The sequence below is a fragment of the Scyliorhinus torazame genome, chromosome 2 (genome assembly GCF_047496885.1).
Source record: "Scyliorhinus torazame isolate Kashiwa2021f chromosome 2, sScyTor2.1, whole genome shotgun sequence".
Taxonomy (NCBI): domain Eukaryota; kingdom Metazoa; phylum Chordata; class Chondrichthyes; order Carcharhiniformes; family Scyliorhinidae; genus Scyliorhinus; species Scyliorhinus torazame.
Genome location: NC_092708.1, coordinates 171,581,310 through 171,595,615, shown reverse-complemented (window position 1 = coordinate 171,595,615; position 14,306 = coordinate 171,581,310). Strand labels below are relative to the sequence as shown.

At 55.9% G+C, this 14,306-nt stretch overlaps 1 protein-coding gene across 5 annotated transcripts in view; it reads right to left on the bottom strand.

Annotated features, from left to right (window-relative positions):
• The window catches only part of pikfyve (phosphoinositide kinase, FYVE finger containing), a 218,246-nt gene that overhangs the window by 91,905 nt on the left and 112,035 nt on the right, over positions 1 to 14,306 (bottom strand). For all 5 annotated transcript variants that reach the window (XM_072479996.1, XM_072480015.1, XM_072480005.1 and 2 more), the window contains one exon: positions 6,040 to 7,259. In XM_072479996.1, the coding sequence (XP_072336097.1) occupies positions 6,040 to 7,259 (1,220 nt within the window). The remainder of the gene's footprint in view (positions 1 to 6,039; positions 7,260 to 14,306) is intronic.

Here is a 14,306-nt window from a genome sequence, read left to right as displayed (position 1 = left end):
GACAGTGTGGCTCTGAGGCAGAGCAGACGGGGAGAAGTTGCTGAACACAGCGGGTCTGGTGGCCTGAAGTGCATATGTTTTAATGCAAGGAGCATTACGGGTAAGGCAGATGAACTTAGAGCTTGGATTACTACTTGGAACTATGATGTTGTTGCCATTACAGAGACCTGGTTGAGGGAAGGGCAGGATTGGCAGCTAAACGTTCCAGGATTTAGATGTTTCAGGCGGGATAGAGGGGGATGTAAAAGGGGAGGCGGAGTTGCGCTACTTGTTCAGGAGAGTATCACAGCTATACAGCGAGAGGACACCTCAGAGGGCAGTGAGGCTATATGGGTAGAGATCAGGAATAAGAAGGGTGCAGTCACAATGTTGGGGGTATACTACAGGCCTCCCAACAGCCAGCGGGAGATAGAGGAGCAGATAGGTAGACAGATTTTGGAAAAGAGTAAAAACAACAGGGTTGTGGTGATGGGAGACTTCAACTTCCCCAATATTGACTGGGACTCACTTAGTGCCAGGGGCTTAGACGGGGCAGAGTTTGTAAGGAGCATCCAGGAGGGCTTCTTAAAACAATATGTAAACAGTCCAACTAGGGAAGAGGCGGTACTGGACCTGGTATTGGGGAATGAGCCCGGCCAGGTGGTAGATGTTTCAGTAGGGGAGCATTTCGGTAACAGTGACCACAATTCAGTAAGTTTTAAAGTACTGGTGGACAAGGATAAGAGTGGTCCGAGGATGAATGTGCTAAATTGGGGGAAGGCTAATTATAACAATATTAGGCGGGAACTGAAGAACATAGATTGGGGGCGGATGTTTGAGGGCAAATCAACATCTGACATGTGGGAGGCTTTCAAGTGTCAGTTGATAGGAATACAGGACAGGCATGTTCCTGTGAGGAAGAAAGATAAATACGGCAATTTTCGGGAACCTTGGATGACGAATGATATTGTAGGCCTCGTCAAAAAGAAAAAGGAGGCATTTGTCAGGGCTAAAAGGCTGGGAACAGACGAAGCCTGTGTGGCATATAAGGAAAGTAGGAAGGAACTTAAGCAGGGAGTCAGGAGGGCTAGAAGGGGTCATGAAAAGTCATTGGCAAATAGGGTTAAGGAAAATCCCAAGGCTTTTTACACTGACATAAAAAGCAAGAGGGTAGCCAGGGAAAGGGTTGGCCCACTGAAGGATAGGCAAGGGAATCTATGTGTGGAGCCAGAGGAAATGGGCGAGGTACTAAATGAATACTTTGCATCAGTATTCACCAAAGAGAAGGAATTGGTAGATGTTGAGTCTGGAGAAGGGGGTGTAGATAGCCTGGGTCACATTGTGATCCAAAAAGAAGAGGTGTTGGGTGTCTTAAAAAATATTAAGGTAGATAAGTCCCCAGGGCCGGATGGGATCTACCCCAGAATACTGAAGGAGGCTGGAGAGGAAATTGCTGAGGCCTTGACAGAAATCTTTGGATCCTCGCTGTCTTCAGGGGATGTCCCGGAGGACTGGAGAATAGCCAATGTTGTTCCTCTGTTTAAGAAGGGTGGCAGGGATAATCCCGGGAACTACAGGCCGGTGAGCCTTACTTCAGTGGTAGGGAAATTACTGGAGAGAATTCTTCGAGACAGGATCTACTCCCATTTGGAAGCAAATGGACGTATTAGTGAGAGGCAGCACGGTTTTGTGAAGGGGAGGTCGTGTCTCACTAACTTGATAGAGTTTTTCGAGGAGGTCACTAAGATGATTGATGCAGGTAGGGCAGTAGATGTTGTCTATATGGACTTCAGTAAGGCCTTTGACAAGGTCCCTCATGGTAGACTAGTACAAAAGGTGAAGTCACACGGGATCAGGGGTGAACTGGCAAGGTGGATACAGAACTGGCTAGGCCATAGAAGGCAGAGGGTAGCAATGGAGGGATGCTTTTCTAATTGGAGGGCTGTGACCAGTGGTGTTCCACAGGGATCAGTGCTGGGACCTTTGCTCTTTGTAGTATATATAAATGATTTGGAGGAAAATGTAACTGGTCTGATTAGTAAGTTTGCAGACGACACAAAGGTTGGTGGAATTGCGGATAGCGATGAGGACTGTCTGAGGATACAGCAGGATTTAGATTGTCTGGAGACTTGGGCGGAGAGATGGCAGATGGAGTTTAACCTGGACAAATGTGAGGTAATGCATTTTGGAAGGGCTAATGCAGGTAGGGAATATACAGTGAATGGTAGAACCCTCAAGAGTATTGAAAGTCAAAGAGATCTAGGAGTACAGGTCCACAGATCACTGAAAGGGGCTACACAGGTGGAGAAGGTAGTCAAGAAGGCATACGGCATGCTTGCCTTCATTGGCCGGGGCATTGAGTATAAGAATTGGCAAGTCATGTTGCAGCTGTATAGAACCTTAGTTAGGCCACACTTGGAGTATAGTGTTCAATTCTGGTCGCCACACTACCAGAAGGATGTGGAGGCTTTAGAGAGGGTGCAGAAGAGATTTACCAGAATGTTGCCTGGTATGGAGGGCATAAGCTATGAGGAGCGATTGAATAAACTCGGTTTGTTCTCACTGGAACGAAGGAGGTTGAGGGGCGACCTGATAGAGGTATACAAAATTATGAGGGGCATAGACAGAGTGGATAGTCAGAGGCTTTTCCCCAGGGTAGAGGGGTCAATTACTAGGGGGCATAGGTTTAAGGTGAGAGGGGCAAAGTTTAGAGTAGATGTACGAGGCAAGTTTTTTACGCAGAGGGTAGTGGGTGCCTGGAACTCACTACCGGAGGAGGTAGTGGAGGCAGGGACGATAGGGACATTTAAGGGGCATCTTGACAAATATATGAATAGGATGGGAATAGAAGGATACGGACCCAGGAAGTGTAGAAGATTGTAGTTTAGTCGGGCAGTATGGTCGGCACGGGCTTGGAGGGCCGAAGGGCCTGTTCCTGTGCTGTACATTTCTTTGTTCTTTGTTCTTTGTTCGTCCAAACAAAAAAAAAAGGCGGGGGACATGTGTGTTTTTGAGTTTCTTGAAATTTTGTTTTCACCTAATTATTATTTTTTCTCCAAGGAAGGGGAGACTGTTAAGTAATGGGTTAAGAGACATTGCAATTAGTTGTCTCATTTATGTTAAGTATCCATTAATTGACACTGATATGTAAAGGGGCTTCAGGTGGCCTCTGTCAGGTGGTGTGTTGTTAAGAGTTTTGTGCAGAGGCTGTGGAAGTGAAATAAATGGTGTTTGGTGAAAAGGAACAAGAACTTTAGACTCTTCATTTCACAGCAACTAAAACGTCGAACAATATATACTACGAACAGCCAAGGTCCCAGCACTGATCCCTGGTGAACACCACTAGTAACAGCCCTCCAATCAGAAAAGCACCCTTCCATTGCTACTCTATGATCTAGCCAGTTCTGTATCCAGCTTGCCAGCTCACCCCTGATCCCGTGTGACTTCACCTTTTGTGCTAGTCTGCCATGAGGGACCTTGTCAACGGCCTTATTGAAGTCCATATAGACAATATCCACTGCCCTAGCTGCATCAATCATCTTTGTGACCTCTTCGAAAAATTCTATCAAGTTAGTGAGACACGATCTCCCCTTCACAAAACCGTGCTGCCTCTCGCTAATACGTCCATTTGCTTCCAAATGGGAGTAGATCCTGTCTCGAAGAATTCTCTCTAGTAATTTCCCTACCACTGACGTAGGCCTCACTGGCCTGTAGTTCCCTGGATTATCCGTGCTACCCTTCTTAAACAGAGGAACAACATTGGCTATTCTCCAGTCCTCCGGGACATCACCTGAAGATAGTGAGGATCCAAAGATTTCTGTCAAGGCCTCAGCAATTTCCTCTCTAGCCTCCTTCAGTATTCTGGGGTAGATCCCATCAGGCCCTGGGGACTTAATATTTTTCAAGATGCCCAACACCTCATTGTTTTGGATCTCAATGTGACCCAGGCTATCTACACACCCTTCTCTTTGGTGAATACTGATGCAAAGTATTAATTTAGTACCTCGCCCATTTCCTCTGGCTCCACACATAGATTCCCTCGCCTGTCCTTCAGTGGGTCAACCCTTTTCCTGGCTACCCTCTTGCTTTTTATGTACGTGTAAAAAGCCTTGGGATTTTCCTTAGCCCTATTTGCCAATGACTTTTCGTGACCCCTTTTAGCCCTCCTGACTCCTTAACATAGAATTTACAGTGCAGAAGGAGGCCATTCGGCCCATCGAGACTGCACCGGCTCTTGGAAAGAGCACCCTACCCAAGATCAACACCTCCACCCGATCCCCATAACCCACCCAACACCAAGGGCAATTTTGGACACTAAGGGCAATTTATCATGACCAATCCACCTGCACATCTTTGGACTATGGGAGGAAACCGGAGCACACGGAGGAAACGCACGCACACACGGGGAGGTGTGCAGACTCCGCACAGACAGTGACCCAAGCCGGAATCGAACCTGGGACCCTGGAGCTGTGAAGCAATTGTGCTATCCACAATGCTACCGTGCTGCTTGCTTAAGTTCCTTCCTACTTTCCTTATATTCCACACAGTCTGTTCCCAGCCTTCTAGCCCTGACAAATGCCTCCTTTTTCTTTTTGACGAGGCCTACAATATCTCTCGTTATCCAAGGTTCCCAAAATTTGCCGTATTTATCCTTCTTCCGCACAGGAACATGCCAGTCCTGAATTCCTTTCAACTGACATTTGAAACCCCCCCCACATGTCAGATGTCGATTTATCCACAAACATCCACCCCCAATCTAGGTTCTTCAGTTCCTGCCTAATATTGTTATAATTGGCCTTCCCCCAATTTAGCACATTCACCCCTCCTATCTTTGTCCACTAGCACTTTAAAACTTATTCAATTGTGGTCACAACTGTTCCCGAAATGCTCCCCTACTGAAACTTCTTGGCCTGGCTCATTCCCCAATACCAGGTCCAGTACCGCCCCTTCCCTAGTTGGACTGTCTACATGTTGTTTTAAGAAGCCCTCCTGGATGTTCCTTACAAACTCTGCCCCGTCCAAGCCCCTAACACTAAGTGAGTCCCAGTCAATATTGGGGAAGTTGAAGTCTCCCATCACAACAACCCTGTTGCTTTTATTCCTTTCCAAAATCTGTCTACCTATCTGCTCCTCCATCTCCTGCTGGCTGTTGGGTGACCTGTAGTAAACCTCAACATTGTGACTGCACCCTTCTTATTCCTGATCTCTACCCATATAACCTCGCTGCCCTCTGAGGTGTCATCCTGCAGTACAGCTGTGATATTCTCCCTAACCAGTAACGCAACTCCTCCACCCCTTTTACATCCCCCTCTATCCCGCCTGAAACATCTAAATCCTGGATCGTTTAGCTGCCAATCCTGTCCTTCCCTCAACTAGGTCTCTGTAATGGCAACAACATCATAGTTCCAAGTACTAATCCAAGCTCTAAGTTCATCTGCCTTACCTGTTATACTTCTTGCATTAAAACATATACACTTCAGGCCACCAGTCCCGTTTTCAGCAATATCTCCCTGTCTGCTCTTCCTCAGAGCCATACTGGCCCTATTCCCTAGTTCTCCCTCAATTTTTTCACCTTCTGACCTATTGCTCCGGTCCCCCCCCTTGCCATGCTAGTTTAACAGAAAGATGAGAGGACACGCAATCAACGCCTTTGGGAAGTCAGCCCTTCGGGGGCGGAACATCAGGGGAGGGCCTCAGGTGATGTCTTGAGGCCGTCCCAACAGCGTGGTGGCGTACTCGTTGAGTACACCGTTTTTGAGGGGGCGATTTTGGTGTAAAGAACAGATTCTCCGGTCGATCGCCGAATGCGATTTTGCCGTCGGCAATGGGAGAATCCCGCCCATGGTCTCAGAAACTGAGAATCCTGCCCATTAACTCTGTTTTTCCCTCTCCACAAATGCTCCCAAACCTGTTGCATATTTCCAGCATTTTCTACGATTTACTCAGTGCTTAATGTGATGGTTCTGTCTGACATTCTCCTAAATTAGGTCGCTGGCTATTCGGAATTTAAATATGTGATCTTGAAGCTGCTTTTTAAAGGGAAAAAAATGACATCCTTACCTTTGTTGGCCACATTAACTCATTATGGATTTGTCCTCGCTGACTTTCATCTTCCCCATCTTTCATCACTGTTTTAGGGTTGTCCTCTTTGCTCTGCATGAAAGGATCTATTACTTTGTTCTTTATTCTACCACCTCTAGCTCTATAATCAGCTAATAGCTTTGACAAGCTTTGGTTATTTCCCAAGGAATGAGTTATTCTGGTACTCAGCAGATCATGTGATGGAAGAATTTGAGTCGATTTTGCTTGAACATTGCCATTCAATCCCTGAAGATTTGTTAAGTCCTTCAGTAGTTGTTTCTTTCTCCTGAATTCTATTTCCTTTATGTCTTTGTGTAAGAGGGGGGACCAATAGACTTGTTCTGGGAAGTAGTCTCTTGTGGGACATTTCATACCTTTGTTGGTCAATAGGAAAGGCTCTCTGAAAGTTATGAAAGGAGATATGCAAAGAATGACATCTTTCAGTTCCTGCTTGAATGCAACAGAGTAGGATTTCAGCCTATCTTCAGAGGAAGTAACATGTTCAGTAATGAACAAATCTGTATCATCCTGTAGGGGATCACGGAAAAGTTTAGGCCGGTTTCCCACTGACTGGTCATCAGAATCATTTAACGATCTGGGTTGCTCATGTAAGAATGCATGATAAGTATCTGAAGGGATTAGATCTTTCTTACTTTCGGACATCAGTGAGTCTATTATGGATGCATGGACAGAAGACATCATAGGAGGGTCAAGAAAAGGGGTCTCAAAATCTGGAGGAACGCTATCAGGCGTGAGCCCCTCAGGCTTTACAAAAATACTGTCCCGGGAAACACTTCTTCTCAGTAGTTTCTCTTCCTCACAAAATGTATTTTCTTTCAGACAGTCAAAACTGGTAGCAGGAGCAAATTCAGATCCCAAGGAGACATCTTCAATTGGAGCATCAGCGTCTTTGGAAAGACTACCAATCTTCTCATCATTAAACAAGTCTCGTCCATCACTTTCAGCAGTCTCACCGTCAATAATGGAATGGATTGATCCACTTTTAGATAGACTTGGAGGCATCGCAAACTCATCCATAAGAAAAGAAAGTTCCAGCTGAGAATGATAAGCTACACAGACCATGAATATGAGAATTTCTTTCACCCTCGCTAATTCATATGCTGAAGCACCTCTTAGCTTCACAGTACAGCCCAAATGTTGGGGACAACCTTCAAAAAACATGAGTGTCTTTGCGTGACCTGGTGGAGAAAATGCAGATAAATTCAAGACATTTCAAAACTACATACCTGTTTAGTCATATTCAGTAGTAAGTCACATATAAAAGTTGCTAACCAGCACTTCTCGTTCTGGCCCGATATATTTCGAAACCTCTGGTTACTGTATTTTTAAAAATATTACTAAGGGTGTTAGCTCGTGTCAAATATTGAAATAATTCAGCCTGAGACCTTATACAGCAGAGTGAAATATCACTTCGCTATGTAAGGGATAAATCCTATTGGTAGGTGGGTTTAAGGAAAGAGTAGGCACACGCCACAACGAGAGCGAGCGAGGGGGGGCGAGGGGGCGCGAGAGCGAGTGCGAGCGAGGGCGAGAGCAAGTGCGAGAGCGAGTGCGAGAGCGAGTGCGAGAGCGAGTGCGAGCGAGGGGGCGCGAGAGCGAGCGAGGGGGCGCGAGAGCGAGCGAGGGGGCGCGAGAGTGAGTGCGAGAGCGAGGGCGCGCGAGGGGGCGCGAGAGCGAGCGAGGGGGCGAGCGAGAGCGAGCGAGGGGGCGAGCGAGAGCGAGCGAGGGGGTGCAAGAGCGAGCGAGGGGGCGAGCGAGGGGGCGAGAGAGCGAGCGAGGGGGCGAGAGAGCGAGCGAGGGGGCGAGAGAGCGAGCGAGGGGGCGAGAGAGCGAGCGAGGGGGCGAGAGAGCGAGCGAGGGGGCGAGAGAGCGAGCGAGGGGGCGAGAGAGCGAGCGAGGGGGCGAGAGAGCGAGCGAGGGGGCGAGAGAGCGAGCGAGGGGGCGAGAGAGCGAGCGAGGGGGCGAGAGAGAGAGCGAGGGGGGCGAGAGAGAGAGCGAGGGGGAGAGAGCGAGCGAGGGGGCGAGAGAGAGAGCGAGGGGGGAGAGAGCGAGCGAGGGGGGGCGAGAGCGAGCGAGGGGGGGGGCGAGAGCGAGCGAGGGGGGGCGAGGGGGCGCGAGGGGGCGCGAGGGGGGCGAGAGTGAGTGCAAGAGCGAGTGCGAGCGTGGGGGGGCGAGAGCAAGCGGGGGGGGCGAGAGCGAGCGTGGGGGGGCGAGGGGGCGCGAGAGCGAGGGCGCGCGAGGGGGCGCGCGAGAGCGAGCGAGGGGGCGCGCGAGAGCGAGCGAGGGGGCGCGAGAGTGAGTGCGAGAGCGAGGGGGCGCGAGAGCGAGCGAGGGGGCGCGAGAGCGCGCGAGCCGGGGAAGGGAGAGCGCGCGAGCCGGGGAAGGGAGAGCGCGCGAGCCGGGGAAGGGAGAGCGCGCGAGCCGGGGAAGGGAGAGCGCGCGAGCCGGGGAAGGGAGAGCGCGCGAGCCGGGGAAGGGAGAGCGCGCGAGCCGGGGAAGGGAGAGCGCGCGAGCCGGGGAAGGGAGAGCGCGCGAGCCGGGGAAGGGAGAGCGCGCGAGCCGGGGAAGGGAGAGCGCGCGAGCCGGGGAAGGGAGAGCGCGCGAGCCGGGGAAGGGAGAGCGCGCGAGCCGGGGAAGGGAGAGCGCGCGAGCCGGGGAAGGGAGAGCGCGCGAGCCGGGGAAGGGAGAGCGCGCGAGCCGGGGAAGGGAGAGCGCGCGAGCCGGGGAAGGGAGAGCGCGCGAGCCGGGGAAGGGAGAGCGCGCGAGCCGGGGAAGGGAGAGCGCGCGAGCCGGGGAAGGGAGAGAGCGCGAGCCGGGGAAGGGAGAGCGCGCGAGCCGGGGAAGGGAGAGAGCGCGAGCCGGGGAAGGGAGAGAGCGCGAGCCGGGGAAGGGAGAGAGCGCGAGCCGGGGAAGGGAGAGAGCGGGAGCCGGGGAAGGGAGAGAGCGGGAGCCGGGGAAGGGAGAGAGCGGGAGCCGGGGAAGGGAGAGAGCGGGAGCCGGGGAAGGGAGAGAGCGGGAGCCGGGGAAGGGAGAGAGCGGGAGCCGGGGAAGGGAGAGAGCGGGAGCCGGGGAAGGGAGAGAGCGGGAGCCGGGGAAGGGAGAGAGCGGGAGCCGGGGAAGGGAGAGAGCGGGAGCCGGGGAAGGGAGAGAGCGGGAGCCGGGGAAGGGAGAGAGCGGGAGCCGGGGAAGGGAGAGAGCGGGAGCCGGGGAAGGGAGAGAGCGGGAGCCGGGGAAGGGAGAGAGCGGGAGCCGGGGAAGGGAGAGAGCGGGAGCCGGGGAAGGGAGAGAGCGGGAGCCGGGGAAGGGAGAGAGCGGGAGCCGGGGAAGGGAGAGAGCGGGAGCCGGGGAAGGGAGAGAGCGGGAGCCGGGGAAGGGAGAGAGCGGGAGCCGGGGAAGGGAGAGAGCGGGAGCCGGGGAAGGGAGAGAGCGGGAGCCGGGGAAGGGAGAGAGCGGGAGCCGGGGAAGGGAGAGAGCGCGAGCCGGGGAAGGGAGAGAGCGCGAGCCGGGGAAGGGAGAGAGCGCGAGCCGGGGAAGGGAGAGAGCGCGAGCCGGGGAAGGGAGAGAGCGCGAGCCGGGGAAGGGAGAGAGCGCGAGCCGGGGAAGGGAGAGAGCGCGAGCCGGGGAAGGGAGAGAGCGCGAGCCGGGGAAGGGAGAGAGCGCGAGCCGGGGAAGGGAGAGAGCGCGAGCCGGGGAAGGGAGAGAGCGCGAGCCGGGGAAGGGAGAGAGCGCGAGCCGGGGAAGGGAGAGAGCGCGAGCCGGGGAAGGGAGAGAGCGCGAGCCGGGGAAGGGAGAGAGCGCGAGCCGGGGAAGGGAGAGAGCGCGAGCCGGGGAAGGGAGAGAGCGCGAGCCGGGGAAGGGAGAGAGCGCGAGCCGGGGAAGGGAGAGAGCGCGAGCCGGGGAAGGGAGAGAGCGCGAGCCGGGGAAGGGAGAGAGCGCGAGCCGGGGAAGGGAGAGAGCGCGAGCCGGGGAAGGGAGAGAGCGCGAGCCGGGGAAGGGAGAGAGCGCGAGCCGGGGAAGGGAGAGAGCGCGAGCCGGGGAAGGGAGAGAGCGCGAGCCGGGGAAGGGAGAGAGCGCGAGCCGGGGAAGGGAGAGAGCGCGAGCCGGGGAAGGGAGAGAGCGCGAGCCGGGGAAGGGAGAGAGCGCGAGCCGGGGAAGGGAGAGAGCGCGAGCCGGGGAAGGGAGAGAGCGCGAGCCGGGGAAGGGAGAGAGCGCGAGCCGGGGAAGGGAGAGAGCGCGAGCCGGGGAAGGGAGAGAGCGCGAGCCGGGGAAGGGAGAGAGCGCGAGCCGGGGAAGGGAGAGAGCGCGAGCCGGGGAAGGGAGAGAGCGCGAGCCGGGGAAGGGAGAGAGCGCGAGCCGGGGAAGGGAGAGAGCGCGAGCCGGGGAAGGGAGAGAGCGCGAGCCGGGGAAGGGAGAGAGCGCGAGCCGGGGAAGGGAGAGAGCGCGAGCCGGGGAAGGGAGAGAGCGCGAGCCGGGGAAGGGAGAGAGCGCGAGCCGGGGAAGGGAGAGAGCGCGAGCCGGGGAAGGGAGAGAGCGCGAGCCGGGGAAGGGAGAGAGCGCGAGCCGGGGAAGGGAGAGAGCGCGAGCCGGGGAAGGGAGAGAGCGCGAGCCGGGGAAGGGAGAGAGCGCGAGCCGGGGAAGGGAGAGAGCGCGAGCCGGGGAAGGGAGAGAGCGCGAGCCGGGGAAGGGAGAGAGCGCGAGCCGGGGAAGGGAGAGAGCGCGAGCCGGGGAAGGGAGAGAGCGCGAGCCGGGGAAGGGAGAGAGAGCGAGCCGAGGGAGGCAGGACGCGCGCGAGGGAGGCAGGACGCGCGCGAGGGAGGCAGGACGCGCGCGAGGGAGGCAGGACGCGCGCGAGGGAGGCAGGACGCGCGCGAGGGAGGCAGGGCGCGCGCGAGGGAGGCAGGGCGCGCGCGAGGGAGGCAGGGCGCGCGCGAGGGAGGCAGGGCGCGCGCGAGGGAGGCAGGGCGCGCGTGAGGGAGGCAGGGCGCGCGCGAGGGAGGCAGGGCGCGCGCGAGGGAGGCAGGGCGCGCGCGAGGGAGGCAGGGCGCGCGCGAGGGAGGCAGGGCGCGCGCGAGGGAGGCAGGGCGCGCGCGAGGGAGGCAGGGCGCGCGCGAGGGAGGCAGGGCGCGCGCGAGGGAGGCAGGGCGCGCGCGAGGGAGGCAGGGCGCGCGCGAGGGAGGCAGGGCGCGCGCGAGGGAGGCAGGGCGCGCGTGAGGGAGGCAGGGCGCGCGCGAGGGAGGCAGGGCGCGCGCGAGGGAGGCAGGGCGCGCGCGAGGGAGGCATGACGCGCGCGAGGGAGGCAGACGCGCGCGAGGGAGGCAGACGCGCGCGAGGGAGGGAGCGCGAGGGAGAGAGAGAGAGAGAGAGCAGAATGAGATGTTCCCTGCTAGTGATGTGATCTGGGTGTGAACCGGATATCCATTGATTTAAATATATTCATTATTGGGGAGAAAACACAGGTTTTTAAGTCCGAACCGGACATGGCCATTTTTTCAGACAGAACATGATATTACAATACATTAAATTATTATAACCTCACAAAAGTAAGACTACGATTTCATATATTTGTGAATGAATCGAAACATTCCTAAATTGGAGAAAAGAATAAAGTAAAAAATAATGGTTCTGGGAGTATTTGTATTGCTGGAAAGACACAGATAGGCAGATCAATAAAACCTTTGACTCAATTGGCACCATTCTCCAGAAAACTCTGTGTGGTAGCGAGCGGGAATTGCCCAGAGCTTCCCCTGCGAGGCCGGCAACGCAATCTAACATTAATTGGTCCACTTAATGAGGCCTCACAGGCTTGACGCCACAAATGATGGTTCGCCAGCTGATTCGCCGGGACCACGCTTGCCAGCCCCCGACTAACAAGTTTGAGCAGCACTTAAGCAGCACTTGCTCAGCCAGCTCGCAATAATGGCGCCGAGGAGACCAGCCCCAATGTTTGGAGATGCTAACCTGGGAAGGCTCCTAGACAAGGTGGAGGGCAGGAGGGATGTCTTGTTCCCTCGAGGGACCCGGAGGGTGAGCCACAAGGTAGCCAATGCTGCCTGGGATGAGGTGGCAGCAGCCATCAGCTTGGGATGTGTGACCAGAAGGACTGCCCTTCAGTGACAGAAAAAGGTCAATGACCGACACCGGGTAGCACGAGTGAGTAGACACCAATGCCGAGGGTACAACTGTATAGTCGCGGCACAGCTGTCATCCCGACCCTCCACCCCACCCTCCACCAGTGCAGATACATGCACCTCGGTGGAAAATACTAATGGTCAGGCCTCTGGGGCACAATCTGGTGAGCACCACACCGCTGATGATGCACATCTGGTGGAGGCAGGAACCCCCAGGCAAGACAGCAGTCGGAGGTCTGCTGGATCCCAGGACCCAGCGGTGTCCCAGCCTGATGCTGAGCCTCTGGAAATGGGTTACTTGGAGCTGATGGAGACGATAGGGAGCGGCCGGGACATTCAGAGGGAGATGTCAGCGTCACTCCACAGATCCATAGTCGCTTGAAGGAGGCCCAGAGGCTACAGGCGCAAGAGATGGCGTTGGCAATGAGTGGTACCGAGGCCAACACTGCTAGAGTGACGACCGCAGTGCACGACGTTGGCACGAGTGAAGGTGTCCAAGGTAGCGTGCAGTCGGTGACGGCCGTGGCTGAGGACATTGGCAGAATGTCCGACTCGCTTGAGGATGTCACCCAGTACCAGGCTGACCTTGATGAGGTTCTGCGGTACATGTCCCATTCTCAGATGGGCATGGCCGAGGTACTGTAGAGCTTGTCTCAGTCACAGATGGGCATTGCCGAGTCACTGCAGAGCATGGCCCAATCACTTGAGGAGCATTGCCGAGAGCATTGACACAATGGTGCAGACATTGGGGAACCGCCAGGGCTGGCAGAGCCAGATGACGCAGGGGCAGCCGCGGTTCGAACCAGCTGCCCCTCTGTCCAAGGTGAACCCAGGGCCCAATGGGCACCGACCAGGAGGAGGGGGCGCGGAGTGTCAACCCGGACTCGTCCCATGGAGTGGCGATGGTGGGCACCAGCTCCCCTGAGTTCCACCCCTCTGATGAAGCCGCTTCTCGAGGTCAGCACATCAGGCTGGGACACCGCTGGGTCCTGGGATCCAGCAGACCTCCGATTGCTGTCTTGCCTGGGGGTTCCTGCCTCCACCAGATGTGCATCATCAGCACATGTGCCGCCGAGAAGTTAGCCGGGGCCCTCCGGTCAGATACCCGAGAGGACGCCCGCCAGGGGCATCGAAGGCAACGGGATGAGGTAGGCAGCTGGCTGCCTCCACCTCAGATGTGCCTCCCGGGGAAACACCTAGACGTAGTAGTAGAGCTGGAAGGGCCAGGCACGTTGAGGATCACGGAGAGCAGCGGGGGAACGCCACAGGGAGTGGGGTGTTGTACAGCACATTAAACACCTTTGTGCACAACCGTTATGATGCCTCTGTCACTTTCTCCCGCAATGCGGGTTGACCCCCGGACCCTTTGCCCATCTCTCCAGGCATCCCCCACCCCCCCCACTCGCCATGGCATTCACCCAGCCTCCGGCAATGGACATGTCGCCGGAGCTGTGTCTCATCCCCTGGGTGTTTGGATGTTGTGTGTATGGTGTTGCTTCCCGCAGTGGTCAAGCACAGTGTCCAGGCATCAAGGTGTGATTGGAATGCTAACTAATAATTCCCACATGCTATATGGCCCGCCCAGCCTTGGGAATCCACTTGGCATGTGTGAAGTGCTCACTTCATAGAATTTACAGTGCAGAAGGCAGCCATTCGGCCCATCGAGTCTGCACTGGCCCTTGGAAAGAGCACCCTACTTAAGCCCACACCTCCACTCTATCCCTGTAACCCAGTAACCCCACCTAATATTTTTTGGACACTAAGGGCAATTTAGCATGGCCAAACCTAACCTGCACATCTTTGGACCACGATTGCCAATTTCCCATCAGCAATAGCCTTCAGCTGCACAGCCAGAAGCCTCAGCAGTCGGTGGGAGGATATGGATGATCGTTGGGGCAGAACGGAGAGGTCAAGGGTTGCCCCGGAACTGGTAAACATGAGCCAGGGTTGGCATGGTGATGCCGTGGTCGGCTGCCCCCGAGTTTCCCACCCCTAGCGCTCCCCCCCCCCCCTCCCCCGCAACACCCCCTGTGGCAGCCCACCTCCTGCCGAGCACTGGGGTGGCAAACCCAACGCCACTGGTATCTTTGCCTGTGA